Source organism: Mesoplodon bidens (assembly GCF_964165515.1).
Source record: "Mesoplodon bidens genome assembly, chromosome: 5".
NCBI classification, from domain to species: Eukaryota; Metazoa; Chordata; class Mammalia; order Artiodactyla; family Ziphiidae; genus Mesoplodon; species Mesoplodon bidens.
In genome coordinates, this window is record NC_138161.1 from 114,295,166 (window position 1) to 114,319,215 (window position 24,050).

The 24,050-nt window shown below is 37.0% G+C and overlaps 1 protein-coding gene across 4 annotated transcripts in view; it reads left to right on the plus strand.

Moving 5' to 3' along the window:
• Positions 1-22,948, plus strand: part of CCDC14 (coiled-coil domain containing 14) — a 45,089-nt gene extending 22,141 nt beyond the window's left edge. For all 4 annotated transcript variants that reach the window (XM_081235942.1, XM_081235944.1, XM_081235943.1 and 1 more), the window contains 4 exons: positions 11,988-12,070; positions 14,717-14,935; positions 15,010-15,142; positions 21,271-22,948. In XM_081235942.1, coding sequence (XP_081092068.1) covers positions 11,988-12,070; positions 14,717-14,935; positions 15,010-15,142; positions 21,271-22,201 — 1,366 coding nt within the window. In that variant the 3' untranslated portion in view covers positions 22,202-22,948. The remainder of the gene's footprint in view (positions 1-11,987; positions 12,071-14,716; positions 14,936-15,009; positions 15,143-21,270) is intronic.
• The last annotated feature ends 1,102 nt before the right edge of the window (positions 22,949-24,050 follow it).

Sequence of the window (24,050 nt, forward strand, 5' to 3'; positions counted from 1 at the left end):
GGCCTCTCCCGTTGTGGAGCACAGGCTCCGGACGCGCAGGCTCAGCGGCCATGGCTCACGGGCCCAGCCGCTCCACGGCATGTGGGATCCTCCTGGACCGGGGCACGAACCCGTGTCCCCTACATCGGCGGGCTGACTCTCAACCACTGCACCACCAGGGAAGCCCTATTATGTTATTCTTATTCAGATGAGGAAACCAAGGCACAGAGAGGTTATGTAATTTAACCCAAGGTCACATACCTAAGATGTAACAGAGACAAGACTCAAACCTGGGCAGTTTGATTTTAGAGTGCATTGATCTTAATTTCTACGCTTCTGCATTGCTTCTGCTAGGAAGTAGAGACTAACTTAATTATGCTTCAGTATTTATGTGTATTTCGTGAAACAAAAGAACATACTGTAATCCATTTTAAATAAACACATGTTTTTTAAGGTATGACTATCAAATAATTAGTTTCTTAAACAAGCATACTAAAACTTTGTCTCCAGATATTATCTATTTTAACATTGTGACCATGGGAAATATCAGTAGTTGTTATTTATTTATATTCCTTAGAACATTTTAAAATTGCTTTAGGAGCTAATTTATAAGCCACTTAAGAAAATGAGACTTAATACTTTATTGGTCACTGCTTGTTGTTAACTTTTTTAAAAGGTATTAGTTTAATGTCTCACCTAATTCTTCAGACTTGGCATCAAAGCTTTTTGGCTGTTTCCTTAGAGGACAAAGATTAAATAGCATGCTACTGCCATTGTTTACCTGACCTTCTAAAATTGAAATTATTGAAAAATGAGGAATTTGTCAGATACTCTTTTTAGCAGAATGAGATTTCCAGCACAAGTATAGGAATTTTTTTGCCTCTTTGGTAATCTTTTTTTGGAAAGAAACATCCATAATCTCCATTACAAATGAAAGTTGGAATGCATAAGCTTATTCAAAAGTGTTTTTCAACTTTTTCAATCAAAAAATTTTTTTTCTTTCTTTTTTGGGCATTTTGAACCTTCCTGTTCCTTTATGGCCAGAAAACTAATCTTTCATGACTTTCTTGGTGTTTATTGCCATCTTGTGGCTTAAAAAAAAATAGCTAGGTGCATTATTTCTTTGGCATTTGGGTCCGGGCAGTTTTTATGTGAGACTCCTGACACAGTGCTCAACATTTAGCCTTCCTGATCCCTACCCATAAAATGTCTGTAGTGCCCTATTCACTGTGACCACCAAAAGGCCTGGCATGTTCCCAACTTTCCTGGATGAGGGCTGTGGGGGTTCCAGTTCAGCTAGAGAGGGACTTTAATATTCAAAGGGCAACTTAGAATTCATGACCATTTCCTGATATTAGACTCAAATATGAGACTGTTGTGTACCCACACAGAACAAAAGCTGAAGTGGATATCAATGGGAGGAGCTGGAGTGTGGCCTTCAGTCTTTTGGCCTGATAATTTGACGTATGGTAACATAATTCTTCCAGGTGGAAGTTACTGGAGGAAGAATAGATTGTTTGCTTTTATTTCAGTTTATTTTTTAGCTTTTTATTTAGTTTTTGAATTTTTGAATTTTATTTTATTTATTTTTTTATACAGCAGGTTCTTATTAGTTATCTACTTTATACATATTAGTGTATATATGTCAATTCCAATCTCCCAATTCATCACACCACCACCACCACCCCCTGCCACTTTCCCCCCTTGGTGTCCATACGTTTGTGCTCTACATCTGTGTCTCTTTTTCTGCCTTGCAAACCAGTTCATCTGTACCATTTTTCTAGGTTCCACATATATGTGTTAATATACGATATTTGTTTTTCTCTTTCTGACTTACTTCACTCTGTATGACTATCTCTAGATCCATCCATGTCTCTACACATGACCCAATTTCGTTCCTTTTTATGGCTGAGTAATATTCCATTGTATATATGTACCACATCTTCTGTATCCATTTGTCTGTCAGTAGGCATTTAGGTTGCTTCCATGTCCTGGCTATTGTAAATAGTGCTGCAAGGAACATTGGGGTGTATGTCTCTGTTTGATTTCTGGTTTTCTCTGGGTATATGACCAGTAGTGGGATTGCTGGCTCATATGGTAATTCTGTTTTTACTTTGTTTGTTTGTTTGTTTGTTTTTGCGGTACACGGGCCTCTCACTGTTGTGGCCTCTCCCATTGCGGAGCACAGGCTCTGGATGCGCAGGCTCAGCGGCCATGGCTTACAGGCCTAGCTGCTCCGCAGCATGTGGGATCTTCCCAGACCGGGGCACGAACCCGTGTCCCCTGCATCAGCAGGCAGACTCTCAACCACTGCGCCACCAGGAAAGCCCTATTTTTAGTTTTTTAAGGAAACTCCATACCATTCTCCGTAGTGGCTGTATCAATTTACATTCCCGCCAACAGTGCAAGAGGGTTCCCTTTTCTCCACACCCTCTCCAGCATTTGTTTGTAGATTTTCTGATGATGCCCATTCTAACGGGTCTGAAGTGATACCTCATTGTAGTTTTGATTCGCATTTCTCTAATAATTGGTGATGTTGAGCAGCTTTTCATGTGCTTCTTGGCCATCTGTATGTCTTCTTTGGAGAAATGTCTATTAAGGTCTTCTGCCCATTTTTGGATTGGGTTGTTTGTTTCTTTAATATTGAGCTGCATGAGCTGTTTATATATTTTGGAGATTAATACTTTGTCCATTGATTCGTTTGCAAATATTTTCTCCCATTCTGAGGGTTGTCTTTTCATCTTGTTTGTAGTTTCCTTTGCTTTTCAAAAGCTTTTAAGTTTCATTAGGTCCCATTTGTTTATTTTTGTTTTTATTTCCATTACTCTAGGAGGTGGATCAAAAAAGATCTTGCTGTGATTTATGTCAAAGAGTGTTCTTCCTATGTTTTTCTCTGAGAATTTTATAGTATCCGGTATTACATTTAGGTGTCTAATCCATTTTGAGTTTATTTTTGTGTATGGTGTTAGGGAGTGTTCTAATTTCATTCTTTTACGTGTAGCTGTCCAGTTTTCCCAGCACCACTTATTGAAGAGACTGTCTTTTCTCCATTGTATATCCTTGCCTCCTTTCTCATAGATTAGTTGACCATAGGGGCGTGGGTTTATCTCTGGGCTTTCTATCCTATTCCATTGTTCTATATTTCTGTTTTGGTGCCAGTACTATATTATCTTGATTATTGTAGCTTTGTAGTGTAGTCTGAAGTCAGGGAGTCTGAGTGCTCCAGCTCCCTTTTTTTTCCTCAAGACTGCTTTTGCTATTTGGGGTCTTCTGTGTCTACATACAAATTTTAAGATTTTTTGTTCTAGTTCTGTAAAAAATGCCACAGGTAATTTGATAGGGATTGCATTGAATCTGTAGATTGCCTTGGGTAGTATAGTCATTTTCACAATATTGATTCTTCCAATCCAAGAACATAGTATATATCTTCATCTGTGTCATCTTTGATTTCTTTCATCAGTGTCTCACAGTTTTCTGAGTATAGGTCTTTTACCACCTTAGGTAGGTTTATTCCTAGGTATTTTATTCTTTTTGTTGCAATGGTGAATGGGATTGTTTCCTTAATTTCTCTTTCTGATCTTTCGTTGTTAGTTTATAGGAATGCAAGAGATTTCTGTGCATCAGTTTTGTATCCTGCAACTTTACCAAATTCATTGATCAGCTATAGTAGTTTTCTGGTGGCATCTTTAGGATTCTCTATGTATAGTATCATGTCATCTGCAAACAGTGACAGTTTGACTTCTTCTTTTCCAGTTTGTATTCCTTTATTTCTTTTTCTTCTCTAATTGCCATGACTAGGACTTCCAAAGCTATGTTGAATGATAGTGATGAGAGTGGACATCCTTGTCTTGTTCCTGATCTTAGAGGAAATGGTTTCAGTTTTTCACCATTGAGAATGATGTCTGCTGTGGGTTTGTCCTGTATGGCCTTTATTATGTTGAGGTAGGTTCCCTCTATGCCGACTTTCTGGAGAGTTTTTATCATAAATGGGTGTCGAATTTTGTCAAAAGCTTTTTCTGCATCTGTTGAGATGATCATATGGTTTTTATTCTTCAATTTGTTAATATGGTGTATCACATTGATTGATTTGTGTATATTGAAGAATCCTTGCATCCCTGGAATAAATTCCACTTGATCATGGTGTATGATCCTTTTAATGTGCTGTTGGATTCTATTTGCTAGTAGTTTGTTGAGGATTTTTGCATCTATATTCATCAGTGATATTGGTCTGTATTTTCTTTTTTTGTAGTATCTGTGTCTGGTTTTGGTATCAGGGTGATGGTGGCCTCATAGAATGAGTTTGGGGGTGTTCCTTCCTCTGCAGTTTTTTGGAAGAGTTTGTGAAGGATGGGTGTTAGCTTTCCTCTAAATGTTTGATAGAATTCACCTGTGAAGCCATCTGGTCCTGGACTTTTGTTTGTTGGAAGATTTTTAATCACAGTTTCAATTTCATTACTTGTGATTGGTCTGTTCATATTTTCTATTTCTTTCTGGTTCAGTCTTGGAAGGTTATACCTTTCTAAGAATTTGTCCATTTCTTCCAGGTTGTCCTTTTTATTGGCATAGAGTTGCTTGTAGTAGTCTCTTAGCATGCTTTGTATTTCTGCAGTGTCTGTTGTAACTTCTCCTTTTTCATTCCTAATTTTATTGATTTGAGTCCTCTCCCTTGTTTTCTTGATGAATCTGGCTAGTGGTTTATCAATTTTGTTTATCTTCTCAAAGAACCAGCTTTTAGTTTTATTGATCTTTGCTATTGTATTCTTTGTTTCTATTTCATTTATTTCTGCTCTGATCTTTATGATGTCTTTCCTTCTACTAACTATGGGCTTTGTTCTTCTTTCTCTAGTTTCTTTAGGTGTAAGGTTAGATTGTTTATTTGAGATGTTTGTTGTTTCTTGTAGTATTGTATTGCTATAAACCTCCCTCTTGGAACTGCTTTTGCTACATCGCATAGGTTTTGGCTCGTCATGTTTTCATTGTCAGTTGTCTCTAGGTATTTTTTGATTTCCTCTGATTTCTTCAGTGATCTCTTGGTTATTTAGTGATGTATTGTTTAGCCTCCATGTGTTTGTGTTTTTTACGTTTTTTCCCTGTAATTCATTTCTAATCTCATAGCGTTGTGGTCAGAAAAGAGGCTTGATATGATTTCACTTTTCTTAAATTTACTGTGGCTTGATTTGTGACCCAAGATTTGATTTATCCTGGAGAATGTTCCGTGCGCACTTGAGAAGAAAGTGTAATATGCTGTTTTTGGATGGAATGTCCTATAAATATCAATTAAATCTATCTGGTCTTTCGTGTCATTTAAAGCTTGTGTTTCCTTATTAATTTTCTGTTTTGATGATCTGTCCATTGGTGTAAGTGAGGTGTTAAAGTCCCCTATTATTATTGTGTTACTGTTGATTTCCTTTTTTATAGCTGTTAGCAGTTGCCTTATGTATTGAGGTGCTCCTATGTTGGGTGCATATATATTTATAATTGTTATATCTTCTTCTTGGATTGATCCCTTGATCATAGTGTAGTGTCCTTCCTTGTCTCTTGTAACATTCTTTATTTTAAAGTCTATTTTATCTGATATGAGTATTGCTACTCCAGCTTTCTTTTGATTTCCATTTGCATGGAATATTTTTTCCATCCTGTCACTTTCAGTCTGTATGTGTCCCTTGATCTGAAGTGGGTCTCATGTAGACATTATATAGATGGGTCTTGTTTTTATATCCATTCAGTGAGTCTGCGTCTTTTGGTTGTAGCATTTTATCCATTCAGGTTTAAGGTAACTATCAATATTTATGTTCCTGTTACCATTTTCTTAATTGTTTTGGGTTTGTTTTTGTAGGTCCTTTTCTTCTCTTGTGTGAACTGAGAGAAGTTCCTTTAACATTTATTGTAGAGCTGGTTTGGTGGTGCTGAATTCTCTTAGCTTTTGCTTGTCTGTAAAGCTTTTTATTTCTCCATCGAATCTGAATGAGATCCTTGCCCGGTACAGTAATCTTGGTTGTAGGTTCTTCTCTTTCATCACTTTAAATATGTCGTGCCACTCCCTTCTGTCTTGTAGAGTTTCTGCTGAGAAATCAGCTGTTAACCTTATGAGAGTTCCATTGTATGTTATTTGTCGGTTTTCCCTTGTTGTTTTCAGTAATTTTTCTTTGTCTTTAATTTTTGTCAGTTTGATTACTATGTGTCTTGGCCTGTTTCTCCTTGGGTTTATCCTGTATGGCACTCTCTGTGCTTCCTGGACTTGGGTGGCTATTTCCGTTCCTATGTTAGGGAAGTTTTCAACTATAATCCCTTCAAATATTTTCTCGGGTCCTTTCTCTCTCTCTTCTCCTTTTGGGACCCGTATAATGTGAATGTTGTTGTGTTTAATGTGCCAGAGGTCTCTTAGGTCGTCTTCATTTTCATTCTTTTTTCTTTATTCTCTTCTGTGGCAGTGAATTCCACCATTCTGTCTTCCAGGTCACTTATCCGTTCTTTTGCCTCAGTTATTCTGCTATTGATTCCTTCTAGTGTAGTTTTCATTTCAGTTATTGTATTGCTCATCTCTGTTTGTTTGTTCTTTAATTCTTCTAGGTCTTTGTTAAACATTTTTTGTATCTTCTCTATCTTTGCCTCCATTCTTTTTCCGAGGTCCTGATCATCTTCACTATCATTATTCTGAATTCTTTTTCTGGAAGGTTGCCTATCTCCACTTCATTTAGTTGTTTTTCTGGGGTTTTATCTTGTTCCTTCATCTGGTACATAACCCTCTGTCTTTTCATCTTGTCTATCTTTCTATGAATGTGGTTTTTGTTCCACAGGCTGCAGGACTGTAGTTCTTCTTGCTTCTGCTGTCTGCCCTCTGGTGGATGAGGCTATCTGAAAGGCTTGTGCAAGTTTCCTGATGGGAGGGACTGGTGGTGGGTAGTTCGCTGTTGCTCTGGTAGGCAGAGCTCAGTAAAACTTTAATCCGCTTGTCTGCTGATGGGTGGGGTTGGGTCCCCTCTCTGTTGGTTTTTTGGCCTGAGGCGACCCAACACTGGCTCCTACCCGGGCTCTTTGGTGGGGCTAATGGTGGACTCTGGGAGGGCTCATGCCAAGGAGTGCTTCCCAGAACTTTTGCTGCCAGTGTCCTTGTCCTCACGGTGAGACACAGCCACCCACCGCCTCTTCAGGAGACCCTCCAACAGTAGCAGGTAGGTCTGGTTCAGTCTCCTCTGGGGTCACTGCTCCTTCTCCTGGGTCCTGATGCACACACTACTTTCTGTATGCCCTCCAATAGTGGAGTCTCTGTTTCCCCCAGTCCTATCAAAGTCCTGCAATGAAATTCCACTAGCCTTCAAAGTCTGATTCTCTAGGAGTTCCTCCTCCCATTGCTGGATCCCGATGTTGGGAATCCTGACATGGGGCTCAGAACCTTCACTCCAGTGGGTGGACTTCTGTGGTATAAGTGTTCTCCAGTTTGTAAGTCACCCACCCAGCAGTTATGGGATTTGATTTTATTGTGATTGCACCCCTCCTACCGTGTTATTGTGGCTTCTCCTTTGTCTTTGGATGTGGGGTATCTTTTTCGGTGAGTTCCAGTGTCTTCCTGTCGATGATTGTTCAGCAGTTATTTGTGAATCCAGTGCTCTCGCAAGAGGGAGTGAGAGCACATCGTTCTACTCCGCCGTCTTGAACCAATCTGTCACTTTATTTTTGAGTTAGAAAATGTAATGGGAGAGCCAGTGAATTAAGAATTAGATATGCTGGATGTATCATTTAGACCATCTGGAGACATGTGTGGTATGATCCAGGATAGAAACAGACTTGGGAGTTATTCACTGACCACATTTTTATTGAGCATTTACTACAGGTCTGGCACTGTGTAGACACTGGAGACAATAATAATTAAAAGCAAGTGATTTGTTATCAGCGTGTAAGTGGTAAATTCCTCAAGAAGGTATAGAGTGTGAACAAAGCCAAAGGGCAATTGCTGGGGAACAACAGCTCTTTAAGGAAAGAACACAGGAAGAGGAGCCTGTGAAAGAAACCCAAGAAGGAACAAGTAGAGAAGCATCAGGAAAACTGGGAGAGAGTGATACCACAAAAGCTATGGGAAGAAAGAATTTATGGAAGGGGAGAGACGTTTGTATAACATTCAAAATAAACAAATTGACAAAAGGGACAAAGGTAGGTCAAGAATAAACATGACAAGACAGATCACCCAAGGAAAACCCAGGAAAACTTGAAACAGTATTCTATAGTTTCAAGGAAATTAAATATAATAGAGTCTCTCTTAGAAGCAGGAAGACAGAGATTGAAAAGAGAGAGTGCTTAAAGAAGAAAAGACAGAGAAGAAGAAAAGTGGATTAGATGACCTTGGAAAAATAAAAAAGCTAAAAATTACAGAAATGAAAGCCCTGTTAGAAACAAATAAATTAACACCAAACAAACATCAAGTCAGGGATATTGCATTCCATTAGAACCTAAACAGGGGACTTTCCTGGTGGCTCAGTGGTAACGAATCCGCCTTCCAGTGCAGGGGACGCGGGTTCGATCCAGTAGGGGAACTAAGATCCCACACACTGCGGGGCAGCTAAGCCCCTGTGCCACAGCTACTGAGCTCGCACATCTCAACAAGAGAGCCCGCATGCCGCAGTCTACAGAGTCCACACTCCCTGGAACCTGCACACCACAACTAGAGAGAAAACCTCCACGCCCCAACTAGAGAGAAAACCTGCGTGCCACAACTAGAGAGAAGCCCACACGCCACAACAAAGACCCCACATACCGCAACGAAAGATCTGCATGCCTCAATGAAGACCCCATGTGCTGCAACTAAGACCTAATGCAGCCAAAAAAATAAAGAAAAAAAAAAGAAGCTAAGCAATATGAAGGCTGAATTTTGTTGTTGTTTTGTTGGTTTTTGTGTTTTGCTTTCCCCCCCAAATATTTCTCTTTCAGTTGCTACTAAATTCATAGTTCACTGTCTCCTGTAAGCCTTATCTTATTTCTCTTTACAAACCCCTTAAATATTTTTTATTAATTTATTTTTATTGTGGTAAAATATATGACATAATATTTATTTTTTCACTACTTGTAAGTGTACGTTGCATTAAATGCATTCACAATACTGTGTACCCATGACCACTGTTTGTACCTAAAACTTTTTCATCCCCAGCATAAATCCTGTGCCCACTAAAAGTAACTCCCCTTCTCCCTTCCCCCCAGCCCCTGATAATCTCTATGCTCTTTTTTGTCTCAATAAATTTGAGAAGGCTGAATTTTTGTCTTTTTTGTTTGCTGCTGTATTTCTAGTGCCGAGAATTGTGCCTAGCAGTCACTCTAATAAGTACTTGTTAAATGACTGAATGTGTGGTGGATACACTTCAAGAAATCATACAAAAAAAAATAGAAAAAGATTGATCTAAAAATTATTATTAAGAACATGATATACATGGAAGAGAAACAAAAGAGATGCAAAATTGGCATAGTGTTCCTGCAAAAGAGAAGAGAACGAATAGATTAAAGACAATATTAAAAGATAGATAAAGGGAAACTTACTAAAGATCTGTGTCAGCAGATCAATAGGTTATAGAAGTTCTCAGGAAAACTGCAAAACGATCAATACCAAGACATGCTGGTGAAGTTACTACACCTTGAGGACAAAAAAATTTAGCTTTTACAGACACTCAAAAGACAAAGCAACTCATAAGGAGAAAAATATCAAATTGGCCTCAACCTTTTCACAGCAATATTAATTGTCAGAAGATTATAGAACATCATTTACAAAGTTCTAAGGGAAAAGAAAATATGTGGTCCAGTGATCCTTTTAGTGTAAAGGTAATAGTCATATTCTAAAGTGTGGGAAAACTTAGGAAATATAGCACCCTTGGCCTCCTTTAGAAACAAAGATTCTTGAATGGCAGAGTCTAGTCAACCAAGAGGTAAGTTCAGGTAAAGGAGTAGATTAGAGATGAACATTGAATCTATACATAGAACTAAAACAACTGGAATTATGGGCTCAGAATAGACTGTTAGTAATCTTGACAGTAAAAATTCCAAAATCAGTGTTTTTCATATCCTATTTCCTTTATTTTAGCCTGTTTAGGAATAATTTTTAAAATTTTATTTTACTGAGGTATAGTTGATTTACAATGTTTTGTCAGTTTCTGCTGCACAGCAAAGTGATTCAGTTATGTATATACACTCTTTTTCATATTCTTTTCCATTATGGAAAGTAAACTTAAATATAATACATAATACTTTTAAATAGCATGTGTAACATCCATTTTTAAAAGACTTTTATTTATTATCATGTATCATTTTTATAGAACAATCATTTTTTTAAAGGTCTGGCCCCAAAAACTGGGAATGAGAGGGAAGAGAGTAGCTAGTGGTACAGTTAGGTTGGAGGGAATGTTTTCCTAAATATGGGAGTAGTTTTATTATGCTTCTCAGCTCAGGCCCATGAACTTGTAAAAGAGAAGAGAGAAGAATCTGACCAGGGACATACAGAATTGTCAAGCAAAGCTTCTGTCACACACTTGGTGTGTACAAGGACCTGCTGTTTTTCTGGAAAATATCAGAAGCAGCATTCCAGTTGGAGTTATGGGTTACCAGTCTATGCTGCCTTTTCTAAATCTGCCCTCTTTGTTGTAAAGGAGAAACCTTTTAGAAAAGCTGAATTTTATTAAAACAAAAATGAGATCTTATTATACTATTGTTCTGTAGCTTGTCTTTTTCACTATATAATGTCTCTTGGAAATCTTTCCATGACAGTCTCTTTATTTATTTATTTTTAATAAATTTATTTATTTTTATTTTTGGCTGCGTTGGGTCTTCGTTGCTGTGTGTAGGCTTTCTCTAGTTGCGGCAAGCGGGGGCTACTCTTCGTTGCGGTATGCAGGCTTCTCATTGCCGTGGCTTCTCTTGTTGCGGAGTACAGGCTCTAGGTGTGCGGGCTTCCGTAGTTGTGGCATGCGGGCTCAGTAGTTGTGGCTTGCAGGCTCTAGAGCACAGGCTCAGTAGTTGTGGTGCACGGGCTTAGTTGCTCCGCAGCATGTGGGATCTTCCCGGACCAGGGCTCAAACTCATGTCCCCTACATTGGCAGGTGGATTCTTAACCACTGCGCCACCAGGGAAGCCAGTCTCTTTTTTTAAATACCTGTGTATTAGTATTTCGTAGTATGGATATAACATAATTTATGTAGTATTTTGTTTCCAACTTCTATTAAATATTGCTATTGAGAACATCCTTATATATATCTACAAGATTATAGATGATTTTGCACATATAGAACTACTTCTGAGGCTAAATAACTTAGAGCTGGAATTATTTTGTCACAGATTGTGAACATTTTACATTTGTTGGATAATGCCAAATTGACATCCAAAATGGTTACACCAGTAGACTCCCACCAATTGAGATAATTCCTTTCCCTATACCATCACCAACAAAAAGTGTTATTTCCTTTCATTTTTGTCAATCCTGTGGCCATAAAATATCTCTTGTTTTAAATTTGCATTTCTTCGTATTAGTGAGGCTGAGCATTTTTCACATGCTTATTGGCCATTTCTATTTCTTGTGTGAATTGCCCATTCTTATCGTTTGTCACATTTTACTGCCCTTCTTCCTGAAAAAAAAAATGTAGATAATTACTACCGTAATGGAAATACTTCCTGGGAAGGACGACAGAAGAAGAAAATAGCAAGAGGAGATAGAAATGAAAGAAATAGAAACAAACAATGAAATCACTGAAAAGAGAACAAAAAAGGGAAGGGGAAAAATAAATCAACCTTTTTCTAGTGAGGGGTGGTTTTATGCTATCCCAGACAATCTTTTAAAAATTATCTCAGGCCTCCTAATAATAGCAGTAGTGTGGTTTTGTTGCTTTGTTTATTTGGTTTTTGTCTTATGTTTGGGGGATAAGATGGAGTTCTGCTGTTCTAGCAACTATTTGTGTTGTCTATTTTAATAGGCTGTCAAATGTATACTGTTAAATGAGCTTGGGATTCTTGCATTCATGTTTCTTCATTATTTCGTTTAGGCAATTGAGAATTTTGAACCAGCAACTTAGAGAACGAGAAGAAACTCAAAAGTCATCTGGTTCTCTGGAATGCAACCTTGAATGTAGGTAAAAGAACTTAAGAACTGATGGTAAATTCTTTGTGGCTCTGGAGATGTTGATAAAGAATTGAACTTTTTTTTTTTTTTGCGGTACACGGGCCTCTCACTGTTGTGGCCTCTCCCGTTGTGGAGCACAGGCTCCGGACACGCAGGCTCAGCGGCCATGGCTCACGGGCCTAGCCGCTCTGCGGCATGTGGGATCTTCCCAGACCAGGGCACGAACCTGTGTCCCCTGCATCGGCAGGCGGACTCTCAACCACTGCGCCACCAGGGAAGCCCTGAACTTTCTTAATTACTTTGTATTAAGTGGACTTTCTGTTAAGAATCAACATTAAAAAAGTAAGAATAATACTCATCAAAATTTAAAATAGTGCAGAAACACAAAAATAAAAGATTCGTGCTATGACTTCCCGATAATACCCCTATTTTTTCAAATTAATTAATTAATTTATATTTGGCTGCATTGGGTCTTCGTTGCTGCTCACAGGCTTTCTCTAGTTGTGGCAAGCAGAGGCTACTCTTCGTTGTGGTGCGCAGGCTTCTCATTGTGGTGGCTTCTCTTGTTTCAGAGCACGGGCTCTAGGAGTGCAAGCTTCAGTAGTTGTGGCATGAGGGCTCAGTAGTTGTGGCTCGCGGGCTTAGTTGCTCCGCGGCATGTGGGACCTTCCCAGACCAGGGCTTGAACCCGTGTCCCCTGCATTGGCAGGCGGATTCTTACCCAGTGCTCCACCAGGGAAGTCCCAATACCTCTATTTTTTTAAAAAAAGACTGTATTTCCTTTCACATATCTCCTGTTCATATATAATTGATTTATTTCATAAATACTGCGTATCTACTAACAGATGGGCACTAATAGAACTACATATGTACTTCTTTTGTGAAAATGAGATTACACTGTATATACTCCTGCAGCTTGTATTTATTCACTTAATATGTAGTGGACATTTTTCTCTTATCAAAATACATAAATATGTTTCTTTCTGTTTAAGAACTGTGTAGATATTCTGTTTATGTAGTTCTGTCATAATGTATTTAAAGTCCTCTGCCGATAGATATCTAGGTACTTTCCCCATTTTCCCAGAACAAATAATCCTGCAACGAAAATCCTTGTACATATGTCTTTGTGCACATGTGTGACTGTTTTTGTAGATTATAGCCATAGAATTTCTGAGTCAAAGGGTATATACTGTTGCAGTTTTGACAGATATTGCCAAGTTGTCCTTATGGATCATAGAGCTTAAAGTAAAAGAAAAGAAAAAAAAAAAGAACTAATAGTACTAGAGGAGAAGATAAGAACTTTTTTTGTATTCTTAGGAACTTTTCCTAAGCCCAACAAAAACTCACATGCTACAAAGGAAAGATTGATAAAGCATGTCTCAAATCTTTTTCATTTTACGTACAACAAAATTATAAATACATTCAAAAAGCATCAACAAAATGGGGAAATTTTTTTTGTATGAGATGACAAAGGCTTGATTTTCCTAATATATAAAAATATCTCTTGGGCTTCCCTGGTGGCGCAGTGGTTGAGAGTCCGCCTGCAGATGCAGGGGACACGGGTTCGTGCCCCGGTCTGGGAGGATCCCACATGCCGCGGAGCGGCTGGGCCCGTGAGCCATGGCCGCTGAGCCTGTGCGTCCGGAGCCTGCGCTCTGCTGGGGGAGAGGCCACAGCAGTGAGAGGCCCGCATAACGCAAAAAAAAAAAAAAAAATATCTCTTACAAAGAAATTTTAAAAATATGAGCACCCAACAGAACACGCACTTCATAAACGCATTCAATTTCAGAGTAATTTTGGAAAAGATCACTCTGGTTCCATTATGAATAAACCATGGGGATTGGTGGGAGAGAGGAGGCCAAGATGGAAAGTGAGGAGATCAGTGGTTGCCATTCTAAGCAGCCTATCTCTTTTTATTCTCTACCATTTCCCTTCTTGTTGCCTTGAGAGCAGGTATTACTATTCATAATTACTTGTTTGCTATCAGCTCCGTGAGAGCAGGAACCATGTCTCTGTTGTTCACCACTGTATGCCCAGATTCCACTTCACTCAAGGCTGCAACTGTTAAATGAAAGGTTCCATTTTATAGCCATTAGAAAGAATGTGATAGATCTGTGTGCTGATACATAACAATCTTATGGAGGGGGGAAAGGGAAGGTTAGAAACTATGGGTGTATTATGATCCATTTATACTTAAATACATGTTATATGCAAAAGTATTTTCCAGAAGGATATCAAAGTTAATATTGCTTGCTTCTTGGGGGAGAGTGGAAGTGGGGTGGGAAGGGAGACTTTTCATTGAGAATCATTTGGTATCATTGGTATTTCATGGTGTTTGAATTTTTTTACTTTGTATATATATTACTTTTTTGTTAAAAAAGGTAAGTGAATTTTTTTTGCTTTGTATATATATTATTTTTTTGTTAAAAAAAGGTAAAAAAAATTATGCCTGAAATATCAATTGGAGAAGATATGACTTCTGCCAATCAGTTTTTTTAAATACCTTTAGTATTTACATAGAACTGCTCAAGCGTATAATTGTTAAGCAAAATCAATAAATTCCAAGCCTTTTCTTTTAAAAAAAGCAGAGCTTTTCCAGGTTTGTAGTTTTTAAATTGGGGTAATAATTATTTGATCTGTTTTGTCTTACAGTGTTTTCTCTTCAATCATTGAACAAGTCACTGCAAAATCAATTACAGGAGTCAATAAAGAGCCAAGAATTACTACAGAGTAAAAATGAAGAGCTTTTAAAAGTGATAGAAAGTCAGAAAGATGAAAACAAAAAATTTGCTGGTATATTTAAAGAGAAAGATCAAACTTTACTTGAAAATAAACAGCAATTTGACATTGAGACAAGAAGAATGAAAATTGGTATGTGTTTGAACTACAGTTATGGTCACTTTTTAAAAAGTAATAGGGAAACTAAAACTTTTTTGTTGTTTTAGAATTGGAGGAAGCTTTAGTCAATGTGAAAAGCTCCCGGTTTAAGTTAGAAGCTGCAGAAAAGGAAAATCAGATTTTGGGAATAACATTACGTCAGCGTGATGCTGAGGTGACTCGACTGAGAGAATTAACCAGGTAATATTGACATCATTTGAATAACATACCTCTTAGATGTATTTATAAACTTCAAAATAATTTTGGACCTGCTTTCTGACCCCTACCCTTTTCTCAATGTTTTTGCTAATTTCTAATGATGTTTTCTTCTGTTCCAGTTAAGATAAATTCCAAACATGGCTAACTGCTTTTTTAAACCATGTGAAAAGACCTCTGATGAGGAGCTAAAGACTTATTTGGCAAAATGGTTAAGAGCTCTCTGAAGCCAGAGAAACCTGAGTGGAATCCTAGCTCTGTGTATTAGCTGTATGACTCTGAGCAAGATAGTTAACCTTTCTAAACCTTACCTGTAAAGTGGGGACATGATTAGGGTTGATAGGAGGACTAAAATCATTCATGAAAAGCACTTAGCACAGTAAGCCCTCATTCATAAGATCTTGGGTAAGTCATTTAGCTTCTTTGAGCCTCATTCATTTCATCAGTAAAATGAGGGAGTTGGCAGCAACTTCTAAGATCCCTTTATTCCTTAACATGTCTTACATAAATAAAACCACCTCACTCAATTTTTAAATGATATGCACTTATAAAGTTCAGTTTTCTCTTGAGATAGTTCACAAGAATTAGATTTTCAACAAATTTTTAAAATCCTAGAGAAGTCAGTTATTTTAGGCCTGAATGTCATCATATCTGACCATGCCTTTGAATGATCCTGGAAATTCATAGTTCTAAACATAAAACAATCCTGAATATAAAACAATCTTCTTCATACTTCAAATGAGAAGACCCATTTTGAATTACAAACTTTTTTTCCAAATTTTGAACTATAAACTTTTAGGGAAATAGATGAAATATATATATAAATAATAATATATATAATATTTTGTTTTGTAAACGTATTTGAAGTGACTTTATAAAAGCTATTGTTAATACAGAAATATCGGGGTTTTTTCTCACTCATCTTTCACAGAATAATTTCACTCAAACTTTTATTGAACGGTGAAAAAAACAAAATACACTTCTTGTATCCATGTAGTATAATTAATTAGGTTCTAGTCAGAGTTTCTAAAAATTGGTTTATACCACTCTTGTTCAAAGTGAAGTAATTAGGAGAATGTGTCCCTTCTTATGAAAGTCTTTATATGGTCTCCAAAGAAAAGCGTCTTCTTTTTTCTGAGGAGTAATTTGGGATAAAAATTCTGTTATTTTAAAATATTTATGGTAAAAGAAGCCAATCACAATAAGCCACATATTATATGATTTTATTTCTAAGAAATGTCCAGAATAGGCAAACCCATGGAAACAAAAGGTAGATTAGTAGTTGCCAAGGGCTGGGAGAAGAGGGGAAGAATGGGCAGTGACTGCTAATGGGCACAGAGTTTCTTATGAGGGTTCTGAAACTAGGTAGAGGTTATGGTTGTACAACTCCATGAATATACAAAAAACCCACCACGTTGTACACTTTAAAATGCCATATTTTATAGTTTATAAATTATATATCAGTAAACTACTTTTAAGTTAAAAAATAACTTTTTAATACATTTTTTTAACATATGTATTAAAGTATATATGGTATATAGTCAGTTTGGAAAAGAAAAAGAGGACAGCAAGGTAACATGGTCAAGTTCCATGAGTGGTTGCTTAGGTGTCACTGGCAGCATCTCCTCATTCTAAGGGGCATGGTTGTCGGCCCCAAGCAGAAGATCTAGCTTCCTGGGAGTTTTCTTCCCTCAATTTCTTTTTCATACTACTAAACCCAGCTCCTTTATGGGCGTGACATTAGAAGCTGATGTTATCTTTTATTTATAAAGCCCTTGGATTTTTTTCAAAGTCCTCTCTTATTTCATTTGCCCTCATCTATGGAGGGAAGATTTAAATATCTGCATTTTTATGGCTGGGGAAACTGGGGCCATGTAAGTTAAATATTAATAGAGAGTTAATAACGGAGCTGGGACTAGAACTCACATCTCATAATTCCTAGCCAGGTTTTCTTTCACCTTCATACATGGCATGGTCTTAACTAAAACAGTTTATTCCTGGTGATGACTCTGTGCCTAATCTAGTCTACGTAAACCTTAACATTTTTTCCCCAGGGAGATGGATGGATAAATGGATGGGTTCATTTGCTTATTCATTTATTCAACAAACATTTATTGTATTCTGTGGTCCAAATATATGAATGTGAAACACACACAAAAATATTTAATCATTTTAGTTGCTAAATATCCACATCGTTAAGCAAAAAGCTATTCTAGTTCTTTGATGATGTATGAAGGGAAATAACATCTTTTTTTAAGGATAAACGTGTGGTACATTTGTGAAGAAAATTGATGCAAAAATGTAAGAATGGTTTTCAGAGTAAGTAATAGTACAGTTATTCTAGAAATTAGCATAAATGGAAGCCCAAAGAAATGAAGGCACATACCTGACTTTCACACCTAGTTGGGATGTGAGCTGGACTTCAGCCAAGACTTCAGATTCCCTCTTTAGCCTTGCTTCCTGTTTTGCAAAGGACAGCTTCTTTCTGAGAGATGACCCATTATTAAGAGATTCTTCTGCCTTTTTCCCAAATAACACACAGTGTGCCTTTTCCAGTGTTTATTAGGAACTAAAATGGATTCGTTTGCCAACTGGAGCCTTTTCTTAACATTTACCCTAACCTAGAAACTGAGAAAGGTCATTAATTCTTATATATTATCTGCTTTTAGAAAAGACTGTATCTAAAATGTTAGATATAGACATTTTGTTCTCCTTTTCTTAAGACTCTCAAGAACTTTCCTGTCAGTTTTTTTCCATTGTTGTTAAGGATCTTTTCTTTTTATGCTGAGCATAAATCCTGCCTCATGACTACTATTTTCACCTGTTAGTCAGACTAACTAGACTCTAAATGATTATAGAAACATAGTAGGCAGGCTTAGCACAGTGTCTTATAGTTCTACCACTGCATTTTCTGAAGATTCAGTACTAGCTTCAAAATGCTAAGTATATATACCCACTGATGGCAATTTTTGTTTTGCCTTTTAAATTAAAGAGCAAAACAACAAAAAAATGCTCTTGGAGCTCAGTTGTCAAAATTCACCCACACTGGTGATTTATGATATGTTTGGTGGTACCCTATGTAATTCAATTAATTAGGAACATCTCCAGTACTATAGCTGGGCTAACTGTGACCATTTAAATTTTACTTTTGACATTAGAGAGTAAAGCAATGACATCTGACAATACAGATAAATCTTCATGTTCATCTATCCCATGTCTTTTCCCTATAGCCATACACCTCAGATAGATATATATTTTTGTGTGTGTGTTAAATAGTCTCAGAGATTTCACAAAATTTTGTAATGCCTTTCTCAGACTACTGGGGAGGGATAATAGAACTAGAAGTTTCACATACAAGTTCTAAACAGATTTCCTAAACCATTTCTTTCTTCAACCTTCAATAGTTTTTGTTGTTGTTGTTGTTGTTTTTTGCGGTACGCAGGCCTCTGACTGTTGTGGCCTCTCCTGTTGCGGAGCTCAGGCTCTGGACACGCAGGCTCCACAGCCATGGCTCACGGGCCCAGCCACTCCGCGGCATGTGGGATCTTCCTGGACCGGGGCACGAACCCGTGTCCCCTGCATCGGCAGGCGGACTCTCAACCACTGCGCCACCAGGGAAGCCCCCTTCAATAGTTTTGAAATACATCTTTATCACTTTTTAAAGATTTTACTAGAATACATGTTATAAAACCATTAAAATGTGAGGAAAATTAATGTATTTTTCAGTAAATAAGTAGTAAGTATTCTTCTAATAGCTTCTGAGAGCACTCTTACAAGTGCTGATAGTTATTTAAATTAGTATATTTTTATAAATAGCCAAGAAAGAACTTTACATTTCTTATTATGAAAATGTGCCAGTTTTCCAAGCATTAAAAATCAGTGTGTTGGGCTTCCCTGGTGGCGCAGTGGTTGAGAGTCCGCTTGCCGATGCAGGGGACGTGGGTTCGTGCCCAGGTCCGGGAAGATCCCACATGCCACGGAGCGGCTGGGCCTGTGAGCCATGGCCGCTGAGTCTGCGCGTCGGAGCCTATGCTCCGTCCGCAACGGGAGAGGCCACAACAGCGAGAGGCCCGTGTACAGCAAAAAAAAAAAAAAAAATCAGTGTGTTTAGCTGAGTCTCATATAATAGAAACACAAATATAACTACTTTGTAGCTATCTAGGTGCTTGTATTGCTTCCTTTTAAATTTTGGCATGTTTTTACTTTACTTACAGAGATTTAATTTCAAAGACAATGGTGAGTCACATTTTGTTTACACATGAGAAGCTTAGTGATTGCTATTAGTTTCCAGAGATTAAACTCTTATTACATTGTCCCTTCCTTCCTTTCTGTATTGCAGATTTTGTGCACAGCAGAGATAACATTTTTAAGTCTGGAAAGGAACTTCAACATAAGGATTTCTTTACTAAAAATAAATAAAAAGCACAGTGTGCAGTCTTGTTGAATTAACTAGTGGATCATTGTTCATTACAGCATTTCTTTAAATATACATTTCTATAGCATATTTTTTAATTTTAATAGTAGCTCATTAGCTTCTTGAAAGAGGTATGAGGAAAAAGTGGCTGGAGCCATTGCCATTTGAATGGTAATCGGAACTCAAAACATAGCATATTTAAGATGACAGTGAAAGTCAGGTTGGAAAAAAACTATTTTTTTCCTTTTGTAGGAAAAGAATCACTCATTCTATATCCAAAGATATAATCACTGCTAACGGTTTGGTATAAAGGTTCCTTTTAGTATTTTATTTGGATGTGTGTAACTGTTTTTACAAAAATAATATTGTTATTGTGTTGCTTATGGTCTGATCTTTTAAATTTAACCTGGTATAATGAACATTTTCTTATCAATAAATATTCTTTACAACATGGCTATAGATGGCTGTGATGCAGTAAGACCATAGTTTACCTAAATCAGTCCAGTATTTGAGGATATTAACCCCATTTATTTTCTATTATAAATTACATCTTTGTAAATATATCTCTGGGTACAGCCTCTTAGTGAATATCAGTAGGATAAAGTTCTAGAAGTGCAACTTGGTGGGTCAAAAGGTGTGGGATATACAAATCTTTAAGGCTTCTGATATATTGCTGGTCTGCTCAGAGAGTGTACACTCCCACTAGTAATACCTGCTTCTCCAAGCTTCTCTAACAATGGATATTCTTATTTTCCTATGTTAGCTTGATAGGCCAAAAAATATCACATTTAAAAATTCTGAATTTCTCTGATAAGAGTTGAACTTTTAAAACATGCTTATTGGCTAATTGTAGTCTTTTAAAATTACCTGTTGATGTTCTTTTTTTAAAATTGGTGTGTTTCTTTTTCTTATCTGTATTTAAGAGTGTATTATGATTCAATTCAAATAGACTAAAGCCTTGGTATAAAATGGTTTTAATAGGACTACTAATAAAAGCTGCCACGAAATAAAAACCCACTTAGCCTGAAACTGTGCTAGGCACTTTACCCTTATGTTTTATTATTTTATCTTATTTAATGTTCACTCTAATTCTGAAGTAGTTACCTTCATTTTGCAATTGAAGAACTTGAGATTCAGGAAGGTTGAGTGACTTGCCCAAGATCACAGCTAGCGATAGTGTGAAGATATGATTCCATTTCTGTCTGACTTCAAACCCTGTGTGGTTTTCCTTATATCACAGTTTTCCTGGAGCCTAGCTGTTGCTACCTAATTATACTAGATAATTATCTCTATCCCTTTTTCTTTACCCAGCATTATTCCAGCGTCCTTTGCATATATATTTTGAATGGAAAGTAATTTAATTACTAACAGAATCCACTAACAAATGAGTAATATATTTACCATTTTGCAATGTTGCTCAAAAATAAAGCATCTCTGTACCTTAAGAGAGAAATTTTTCTGAGCCTCTATTTTTAGATATAATAATAATCGATTTGATGCAGACCAAGATCTTTTATCATCTTATTTTAATTTACTCTTTCCAGAGCATATTCTGTGATTTTGTGCTTTTAGTTGCTTTTTCCTGTATTAAGAACCAGGTGCTTGCCTCAAATACTTTCTTTTAAAGATGAGGTATATTTAAATAAATGAAAGAAATGGGTACAAAGAAATAATTAGTGTACTAAATTCTTCTTAACAGAACTTTACAGACCAGTATGGCAAAGCTTCTCTCAGATCTTAGTATGGACACTGCTCGCTGCAAGCCTGGGAATAATCTTACGAAATCACTTCTGAACATTTATGAAAAACAACCTCAACATGACCCAATCCCTGCTCACACTTCCATAATGAGCTATCTAAATAAGTTAGAACCAGTTCACACTATTATTACACGTTCAGAGCCACTTTCTACAATTAACAATGAGGAAAACACAGTGCCAGATAGACCCTATGAAAATGTTCTGCCCTCTAAAGGCCCTCAACATACTAATGCTAGGAACATGGTGGAAGCATCAGCCCCTGGAATCATTTCTGCCTTTTCAAAACAGGATTCTGATGAGGAGAGTGAAATTACAACTTTAATAGAAGATGAGTGTAATTTGGATAAGACAATTTACATTCCGTTTGCTAGAAGCACTTCTAAAAAGAAATCACCACTATCTAAGAGATTATCCTCCCAGCCACAGATCAGTGTTGCTCCACTGCAGATGGTCAGTGGACTTGTTGCTGAAAAAGAAAATAAATTGTGTACACCTGGAGTTTGTTCCGCTTCCAAAGAGGGAGGAGTTGCACCTGAGAACCTTTCCAGAACAGCTGATATGGAGGACAAGCAACTCCTCAAGAAAATAAAGGAAACCATTTGCAAGATCTCTCCTGCCGCTGAGGAGCCAGAGGAATTGGCTGCGTATCATGGCCCCTCCACTTGTCAGAACAGCAGCATTCAAGTGAAAAGTACTGCAGTCTCTGATGGTAGCTTTTTAAATTCTGATTTAACCTCTGACTGGAGCACTTCTTCTTTTTCTACGTTCACTTCTCGTGATGAACAAGACTTCCGAAATGGCCTTGCAGCACTGGATGCCAACATTGCTAGACTCCAGAAGTCCTTGAGGACTGGTCTTCTGGAGAAGTAAACTCAGAAGAAAAGTTGTTTTTAAGAATAGAACTTGGCTACATTGAATATATATTTTAAATTTCTTTAAGGTTTTATATTATGTGTGAAATAATAAATTGTATGAATAGTAAATTTATTATTGGAATATATTGACACTGGAACTTTTAAAAACAAATCATCTTAAGAAATTGACATTTGCTAAGAGAAGAAAGTTGTGTGTAACTAGGAAAATATTGTAAGTATTGTAAATAATATTTAATTTAGTATTTATCAATTAAGAGTTTATTCTTACTCTGCTGGGCTAAGGGTGCAGGTTGGAAGGACTCTCTGGTTATTCTAAAGGATAATGGGAAGGGTGTCTCTGGGTACAATTTACTATATTAAAACTAGAGTTTCTTTTCTCTTTCAGGATTCCTGTTTGGTTTTTAATGGCATTGTGTTTTTATGTGGGATGCTCTGTGCTACAGGCTGGTGTTATTGGTGAGACATATAAACATTTATTTTAAGAGAAAAAGTGCCAATATCTCTATTTTAAAAAGTCATTGATTGGTCCAAGAAAATATAGATAACATCCTAAGTTAGCATATGGTTTCTTAAAACTTTGGCACTTTATTTTTGTCACAAATGCATTTAAGGCCATTAAAAAGTAAAAGACTGATAAAGAAATGCTAACAAAGAAGTTTTAGTTTTGGAAATTTGTTTTTTTAGATAAAGAAGTGTTTGTTTTTTGTCATTATATTTGAACATAATGGATTTTTAAAAACAATATTTATTTATTTATTTATTTATTTTGGCTGCGCCGGGTCTTAGTCAAGGCACATGGGATCTTTATTGTGGCATGCGGGATCTTTTAGTTGCAGCATGCAGACCCTTTAGTTGCAGCATGCGGACTCTTTTTAGTTGCGGCATGCAGACTCTTAGTTGTGGCATGCATGCGGGACCTAGTTCCCTGACCAAGGATCAAGCCTGGGCCCCCTGCATTGGGAGCACAAAGTCTTACCCACTGGATCACCAGGGAAGTCCCTGAACATGATGGATTTTATAAATCTTGCACTGGTTGTAATTCTGCCTTTCTGGACCAATTTTTTCTTTTTTTCAGCACTTTAGCTGAGAACATTCTCTATTCTATAAATAATATGAACTAGGTTGGTCTGTGCTTCTCTAAACTGCACTCCCTAACTACTTGGTATCATTTCCTTCCATGTAAACAGCACATTTTAACTCTTAGAAAACTGCATAGTTTGCTATCCCTGATACGTCATACAAGTCACCTCCCTGTTGTCATTGTATTTAGTGCTTGGGCAGCCTTTAGCATTAAAGAGTGTTCTGCTGGTCCCAGAACCTCTTCCTGCTGGTTTTTAAGTGTTGGGGCTACAGATTCTAAAGGGCCCAGATATAGTCTCTTTGACATGTTCAGATTTTATAGAAAGAGATTTCTTAGGTCTAAATATTAAATGAATTCTAAGCTATTTTCACAGAATTGTCCAATAATATTTTTAATTTCTTACTTCCAGTATTCATAAATTAATTCCTTGTTTTATGTGGAGGTAACAGTTCACAACCTTTGAACACATAAGTTCAGAAGTACAGTTCAGAAATACAGAATAATAAAGCAAGGGAGAAAATTGTCATCTGTGTATTCCTAAATATTCAGTTGTTATTCATATGCAGAAGTAAATTCTTAAGATTATTATATGATATCCAAGGAGATTGTCCTCTTTTCCCCTTAATATAGGATGGGCATCCTAACATGCAAAGAAACATTTTTAATGTTTATGGGTTCAGTTAACTATGGGTTAATACTTTGAAGACCAAATGAGACTAGAAAAATCCTTGGGGGACCTTTACCAGGAGCTTACTGTTTATTT